Source organism: Spinacia oleracea, chromosome 6, assembly GCF_020520425.1.
Source record: "Spinacia oleracea cultivar Varoflay chromosome 6, BTI_SOV_V1, whole genome shotgun sequence".
Lineage (NCBI taxonomy): Eukaryota > Viridiplantae > Streptophyta > Magnoliopsida > Caryophyllales > Amaranthaceae > Spinacia > Spinacia oleracea.
The window spans coordinates 129,832,138-129,840,929 of record NC_079492.1 but is presented as its reverse complement, the minus strand read 5'-3'; the positions used below and the strand labels follow the sequence as shown (position 1 = coordinate 129,840,929).

Genomic DNA, 8,792 nt, shown 5'->3' with positions numbered 1-8,792 from the left:
TTGTTCGAGTTTAATTATTTTACGGGGCTGATTGTGTTTCGGTAAGAGTAGGGATGTCAGTGGGGCGGGTTTTGTGGGAGACCCGCCCCGCATCCGTTCCAAGTAGGCGGGGATGGAGGTAGGTTTGGCGGGTGATGGGGCGGGGATGGATATAAAAATCGTACCCGCCATGGGTGATGGGGCGGGTGTGGATTTATGTTGAACCCGCCCCATCCCCACCCGCCCCTGCCCCATCCCCACTCGCCCCGCCCCATCCCCACTCGTCCCGCTTCATACCCGCCATGGGTGATGGGTGAATTTGGATTTATTTGCATCTTTATGTGATAATATAAATTTAGGTGAGATTTTTATGTTTTTTGTTTGGATTTTTTTTGTTATGACGAGTATTTTTTTCGATTATATAATTTACTTTAGTCATAAGGTATTTTTTTCTATAGTTAACTTTAATTACTCCGTATATATGGCAAATGTTTGCTAAATAAGAAAAATTAGGCGGGTATTAGCGCGGGTATGAAGCGGGGATAAGACGGGGATGGATACCCAGTTGGGTGGCGGGGCGGGGATGGATTTTAGCTTACACCCGTTGGGGCGGGGATGGGGATGAATTTTGTACCCGCCATGGGTGATGGGGCGGGGATGGGGATGAAAATTCTAGGTGGGGATGGGGATGGAGGGACCTACATCCGCATCCGCCCCGCCCCATTGACATCCTTAGGTAAGAGCAACCCCAATGGTTGTATTTAGGGACTTGCTTGTAATTTTCAAAATTTTCTAGCAAGTAGCTAAAATATTGGAGCAATTTTGTTAAATTAGTTAGACAAAGCAAATTAGCTCTACCAAGCTAATTAGCTTGGGAAAAAACAACTTTTTTTCCCCTAATTATTAGAAATGTAAACGTAAGAATAAAATAAGAAAAATTAAAAAAGAAAGTTAAACAAAAATCAAGCTACTTGCTAACCATTGGAGCATGTTGTAGCTAGAAAATGTTGTTGCTTGAAAAATTAATGTGGCATACCAAGCTACAATGATATTAGCTAACCATTAAAGACAAGGCTGCTTTTTATTCACCTGATTTTCACTTATTTTTCCTAAACTTATCTTTTCCGAACTTATCTGAACTTATTAGAACTTATCAAAACTTATTTTAGTTATAAATTGTACTTGGTCAACCCTTATTTTTCCTGAACTAATCTTATCTGAACTTATTTTTCCTGAAATAAATGGAAATAAGGTGAACAAAACAGAGCCTAAGTTTTTTGTTTCAAACGGGAATATATATCATTCAAAATCAGCAAACGGTCTGTATAATGATAAAATAGATTTGAATATCACATATTTACAGAAAATACATAACTATTATGATTACATTAGTTACTATTATATCTCCTAAAGCACAATGCGCTTTTACTCCACTACTAACTTGACGCGAACACTGATTTCGATTTTTTTGCATCTTTACGAGTAGAGCCCATTGAAATTTGCGCACGAATTGTTCTGATCGACGAGTGATGATAAACCTTAAATCCTTATAAATTCATATTACCTTCCCAATTATTGAAAACCCGAAAATAAAATTCCCATCCATATATGAGAATTGAGAACCTGGAAAAATCTAAGAAAAACCCAAGAATAAATTGGGAACAACCCAAACATAAATTAGGAACAAACCAACGAAGAAGAAACAAAAATAAGACATAACATCAACAGAAAACAATGGAAAAACAAGAATAAGGGTCGGAAATATTTCTGAAGAACATAGACTATTTCAGGCCTGAACGACCATGCAAACTGAAAGTTTGAAACCCTAGATGAGGAGAAGAGAGATAAAGAAGAGAGTGAGAAAGGAGTGTGGTAACGTACATGCATGCACGGATGTTTTAAACTATTTGACCAATTTTTTAATATTTTGTATATGTGATTGAAACATTTCTCTGCCTAAAACTAAATTATTGTATAATTCATGAATCTTGAACATACTTATTTAATAATGATACGAAGTATTAAATTTTCGTCCTACTACGTAGTATTGCATATTTTATATGCTTGATATACTAATTCGACCAAAACATTCGATATACTAATATGCTAATTTGACCAAAATAATGTTTAAATATATTTTTCATTATTAATATAAAGATTTGAATAAAATATTACCAAAAAATCATTTTTATCAAATTATGTGGCATATATTATTTTCATATATAATCTATAAATATTTTTATTTTACATACGTAAAACGTTAATAAAAAAAGGATAGAAATAACTAAAATAACTAATAACAAAGATTTTTTAGGAAAAAGTTTTTGGCGGAAAAAAGTTACACCAGGAAATGACACGTGTCACTCCTATTCTTATTTGCACGCGATGCATGCGAAGATATATAAAAAAGACAAATTATATATGTTGTGTAAAAAAATTATTCCCAAAGTTTCTCAGAAGAAAAAAATATAAATCAAAATAATTGAAGGATTAATTTTTATGATGTTTGTTTGATGAATTTTGTTTAAAAACTTTAAATTTAAATATGATTTATTTGTGATCGGAGATATTAATTTTTTTTTCATGTGGTGTATGTTTGATTGTGATTAAGAATTTAATTGTCGTTCTCCTTTTTTATTTTTGACATTTTTTTGGCTGTGATTAAATTTGATTAACTGATTTCGCTATATATCTTTTTATTTTATTGTAAAATTAATGTTAATATAGTTTGTAAGTGGTGGGGCATTTTAGACTATTCTATAGGAAACATCAAAATGTTATTTTACTATAGTAACCTTAGGAGTTCTCTTATATAATAGATATGTAATAGACTCGTGAATAAGAAATACGGAGTAGTTATACCCCGTACTTTATAATTAGAAAGTTATCAATATTACTTTTAAATAATAGTGCTTTGTCTTTTTTATAAAAAATAATAGTTTCTCTTAAGAGGACATGTGTCCTTTACTATCCAGAAAGACACATGGCCTCTGCCACATGTCTTCTGAATCCATAATTCCATGATCAACCTTTCTACACTGGGTTGAATGATAAGCAGTACTCTCTTTTCTCTGTCTGGCCCAAGGCCCAAGAAAGAAATACTACACATCACACCAAAGGACACATGTCCTCTTAAGAGCAACTAGCCAATCACAGTATCCCTCTTTAGGGTTTCCCCTAAAGGACAAACAGTATAAATACCCCCGTTTCCCAAGGAAAGGGGGTACATTTTTCGATTCATTGAATACATCACTATTCATGACATTGATTGTTCTCCCTTCTCTCTAAAACTATCATTACTTTCTCTCTCTTAAAACTCCTAATCTTACTTAAGCATCGGAGGGAATATTCCTACGAGAATATTCTTGTTTTGTAGGTGACGTAACCGGCCGTGTATTAACCAAGCTCTATCTGGAAACGAATACCTCATCGTCGTCAACATCTGGAAAAACTCCCACAACATTTGGCGCCGTCTGTGGGGAGGTGGGTATCATGGCAGACAATTTCATTGTTGTTAGAATCGCGATCCGGATCGTAGGATCGTATGATCCTACGATCCATATTTTGCAAAACGATCCAGATCGCAAGCAGAATCGCAGGGATGGTGGGATCGTAGCTGGATCGTTCAGGATCGTAGCAGGATCGGTAGGATCGTATATGATCGGTGGGATCGTAATAGGATCGTAAGATCCTACTTTTTTCACTTAGATTGGTGCAGGATCGGTCAGGATAGGAGCAGCATCTTAATACGTCGTTTTCAATCAGATTAGGGTCAGAAAAATAAAATTTCGGCGCCTGTTTTTGAGATTCTGTTCTCATGAGTTGATCTTAATATGCCGTTTTCAATCAGATTAGGGTCAGAAAAATCAAATTTCCGACATTTTACGAATTCAGAATACTTTCTACGACTTATCCAATAATCCAGAAAATTTCGAAAAATTCACGAAAATTTTTAGAAAAATTCGACAATTATCACAAACATAATAACATGCCAATCAAAACTTTAAATACATGTTTCTCATGATACCACTGTAGGGGTTTACGGTTAAATACATTAAATAATAGCGGAACAACCCCAAAGCCAGGAATCATGTATAAAGTACAGATCAAGCAATACTTACGTTTGTAGCGTGTTTTCCCTAGATTCAACGTATCACGAACACGAACAAGAACTCAAGTGTCGTTCCTCTACTTGGTTCACCGACACGTTCAGATCCGTCTTGAGATCGATGGCTTAGAAGTCACTCAATATATTTTCTTTTGGGAAGAACAGTTTGTAACGGAGGCACAAAAAGACTTTAGGTTTTCTCTCTTGTTTAGGTTAAAACTGATTAGGCAAAAGTGTGTGGAAAAATATAAGGGTGGATTGGTGTTATAACCCTAAGGTTATAACACCAACCAGCCAAGCCACAAAGGCAAGAACCGGCCAGCGTTTACTCGCACAAGCCCACGAGCACACAACCACACGAGCTGGGCCGCGGGCCTTGCCGTGTGCACTGTTGATGCTGCTTGTCCCCGCGTGCGACCATCCGAGTGCATGGGCCTTGCTTGGCGCTGACACGCTGCTGCGCCTCGACGGGCCTTGCGTGCTTGCGCGCTTGGCTCGTTGGGCCGGCAGTGTTTCCTTCTCGTATTTGCGTTTAATGCCTTCCGGCGATTATTTATCGTATAGTGCTTTAAAGATCCAATGGCGTGCATATAAGATTATTCATTTTTCCTAGCTTATGAATATACGCAATACGATATACGATTCCGATCCAACGTCATATCGTATATTTTTTTTCCGAACTAATTCCCGAAAAGGTATTAAATGAATTTCCGATTCATTTAATCCGTTGATCTGTTACATGCCAATGGTGTGACCTTATAGGTTCAGTCAAGAGTAAGCTGTGATCCTAATATAGATTAGAACTCACTGATCGGAAGCATTGCTCCAGCCAGCTGTTCCGATCACTTGATCTCACTGAATCAATTGTTCGTAATTAATCTGAACTTTGGTATTAGACTAATGCACCTTGGGTGAAGGACATATTTCCTTCAGAATTTAATATCAAGCATGTTGTTCACGTATTATTATGCATGTATGGTTGTTTTACATGCAAGGGATTATTGTTATGCTATTGTACTTAATGTCTAGCATATTTTGAGCCAAGTATTCGTGCCTCGTTGCACTATTTATTCTACCCCATTTGTAGGGTATGTTTGGGAAGTTTATGTGAATTGGACTAAGGATTTTTCGTGCCTAGTGCACACCCCGCATGTTAATGGACATGTCGGGTTATCTCAATAGTATATTGAGAAGGAACCATGGGAGTAATGTCACTTGAGTCTTGTATGTTTGATCACAAGTCCTAAAGGATTAAAAAGGGCGTGTTGTTTGGTTGCTTATTGTTATATGTCTTGTGTCGTGTCTTGAATTTACTTAGTTAAAAAATATTAATAAACGTAAAGTGCAACCAGAACAAGCTTCAAAACTCTTGGAAAGTATATACCTCGAGTGGTGAGTCTTGCCGGAAAACTTGTACTCCTATTAATGATACAAGACTTTGTTTCATTTTCTTTATGCCCTGGAATTCCGTCGGTATGGTCCGACAAGTTACTTTATTTTTATATATCGGTGTTTGGTGGGCTCTCAACACCCTTCCTTTTATGGATATTTCTTTTGGGCCCGTTCGAAACTTATTCTTAATTAATCTAAGTCGTGTCAAGGGTCGAGTCTTGTGTCCTTGATTAATTGTTTATTTATATGAGTTTAATTGTTTATTTACATGGCTTTTGCATGTGAATTAATTATTGTGAGTGAAGCATGTTAGACTAGGATTTCATTCTAGCTTGTTCGTACTCAGCTTTCGCTGACTTCGTGCTTCATGTCTTTTGGTCATGACCTTTGCCTTAATGACCCTATGATGATCCACCATTGCATTTGCGTTGTTGGGGAGTAGATTTTGAATAACAGGTTTGTGGAGATAACTTGCTGGAGAAGTTATCTATCATGGGGATGTTGAATGAGAGTTGTTTTTCACCTGCATCGTTAAACTCTATTATTTTATTAGTCTAGACTACTTAAAATATTTAAACTGCTAGTTAATGGATTTTGGTTACTTAAACGTTTTGGTTTTGGGCCGTTATGGTTCGAACTTGTATGGAGGCCATTAACTACTATTTAATGTTTTGAAAGTTGATTATTCCGCTCCGTCATTATCACGGTGGCAGTAATACTTTGATAATTCCTTTATTTTAAGTTGGAAAATAGTTTTATAAAGACAATGAATTATTAGGGTGTTACAGATGGTCATTAGGGAAAATAATTAATATTAAATATACGTTAGATAATTATTTTTCCTGTAGGCAAACAACCCAAAAAAGAGGGTAAAATCAAGTAAACGGTCTAGATTAATTAGATTGAAATTACGGTCTATATTTAATTTAAGGGGTAAGTCGTCGAAGGTCGACGACCATCACAGAAGCGTCGTAACTTAAAAATATTTTTCCACATACATATAACTTATTTTTATGAGTACATTTTTCTTGTAGCTATTTTATATGAGTACATAAGATAAGGTAAATGATCCAAGTTAATCAGAAAACAACGGAATGGATGTTCGAACCTATGACAACGTTGCTAATAGTAACTCAACATATAGGCTCATGACGACACTTATGGATCAAAGTAACTTTTCAACATTTTTGTGGCCAAATGTTATTAATTAAACTCCTCCTCCAAGACCACCATCACCACCACCACCTATCCCAACACCTCCACCTACACCACCCCCAGCCCCGACACCACCTCTACCACCTACACTACCACCAGTTCCAACTCCGCCACCTAATGAACCACCGCCTCCAACCCCAGCTCCACCACCACCACCACCTCCAGCTCCAACACCTCCACCAACAACACCACCACCTCCAACCCCAACTCCACCACCACCACCTCCAACACCTCCACCTCCAGCACCAACACCTCCTCCACCACCTTCACCACCAACACCACCTCCAGCACCAACACTTCCTCCAACTCCTCCACCACCACGTCCAACGCCGACACCTCCACCTACTTCACCACCACCTCCAACACCGACCCCTCCGCTAGCTCCACCTCCTACGCCAACACCGCCTCTTCCACCACCCCTAGCTCCAATACCTCCGCTAGATCCACCTCCTATACCAGCACCGCCTCCAACCCCACCACCAAGTCCACCTCCTGCACCACCAGAACTTCCACCGGCACCAATGGAGCCGCCACCTCTTCCGCCAACACCACCGCTTCCCCCAACATGTCCACTAGATCCACCGCCAATACCACCAGCTCCAGCACCAACACCTCCCCCAATTCCACCACCAACCCCGCCTCCGCCTCTAGCACCAATACCCCCAGCACCACCACCTCTCCCACCTCCTCGTCCCCCAACTCCAACACCCCCGCTGGCTCCACCTCCTACAACTCCACCCACTCCGCCACTTCCCCCAGCTCCGCCACTGCTACCAACTCCACCTCCTATACTTCTACCTACTCCGCCTCCCGCTCCACCTCCTACAACTCCTCCTCCAGCTCCACCTCCTACAACTCCACCTACTCCGCTACCGACTCCTCCGCTTACACCACCACCCCCACTTACTCCACCTCCAGCTCCAGCTCCAACACTTCCTCCTCCCCCAATTGCACCACCGGTACCTCCTCTTCCCCCAGCTCTACCACCTACTCCAACACCTCCCCCAGCTCCACCTCCTATAACTCCACCTACTCCGCCACTTCCACCCTCTCCGCCTACTCCGCCTCTCGCTCCACCTCCAACATCCCCACCTACTGCGCCACTAGTTCCTCCTCCTACACCACCACCCCCGCTTACTCCACCTCCAACTCCAATAACTCCTCCTCCCCCAATTGCACCACCAATACCCCCTCTACCACCACCACCTACACTTCCCCTACCTCTACCACCTACTCCCACATCTCCACCAGTTCCTCCTCCAACACCACCACCTACTCCACCACCAACCCTGCCCCCACCTCCGCCTCCACCGCCAAATCTTCCTCCACCTCCAAAACCACCACCAACTCCACCTCCAGTACCACCCCCACCACCACCTCCACCGCCAACACCTCCACTAGCTCCACCACCAACTCCCCCGCTACCACCGCCAAATCTTCCTCCACCTCCAAAACCACCACCAACTCCACCTCCAGTACCACCCCCACCACCACCTCCACCGCCAACACCTCCACTAGCTCCACCACCAACTCCCCCGCTACCACCGCCATGTCTACCTCTTCCACCACTTTGGGAACCACCACCAACTCCAACTCCAACTCCACCTCCAACACCTCCTCCGACTTCCCCACCAACTCCCCCTCTACCACCACTATGTCTACCTCTTCCACCACCTTGGGAACCACCACCAACTCCACCTCCAGCTCCAACACTTCCTCCGACTTCACCACCAAGTCCCCCTCTACCGCCGCCATGTCTACCTCTTCCACCACCTTGGGAACCACCACCAACCCCCCCTCCAATATCACCACCAACTCCAACACCTCCACCGACTCCACCACCAACACCTCCACCTCCACCAGCTCTTCCTCTGCTACTACCATGTCTACCATGTCCACCTTCGTCACCTCTGCAACCACATCCATCTTTTATTCCATCACTACCAATACAAACTTCAACAATCTCTCCATTTCTATTGTATTCTTTTCTTAAAATGATATCTTCCTTCAGCGATGTCCCTTGTACTATTCCAATAAACAAAAATTGCATTGACAATAGTACAAGTAACATTACGAGACACAACGAAGCTTTCCCCAT

General features: G+C 41.3%; 1 protein-coding gene across 1 annotated transcript; it reads right to left on the bottom strand.

The window, feature by feature from the left end:
• Nucleotides 1–6,686: 6,686 nt before the first annotated feature.
• Nucleotides 6,687–8,792, bottom strand: LOC130463603 (glycine-rich cell wall structural protein 1-like). The gene has a single exon (XM_056832784.1). It carries the CDS (start codon nucleotides 8,790–8,792, stop codon nucleotides 6,687–6,689), a length of 2,106 nt encoding a protein of 701 aa, XP_056688762.1.

Excerpts from the sequence above, each read along its gene's own strand:
- LOC130463603 (XM_056832784.1), bottom strand. The coding sequence starts at position 8,792 with ATGGGGAAAGCTTCGTTGTGTCTCGTAATGTTACTTGTACTATTGTCA.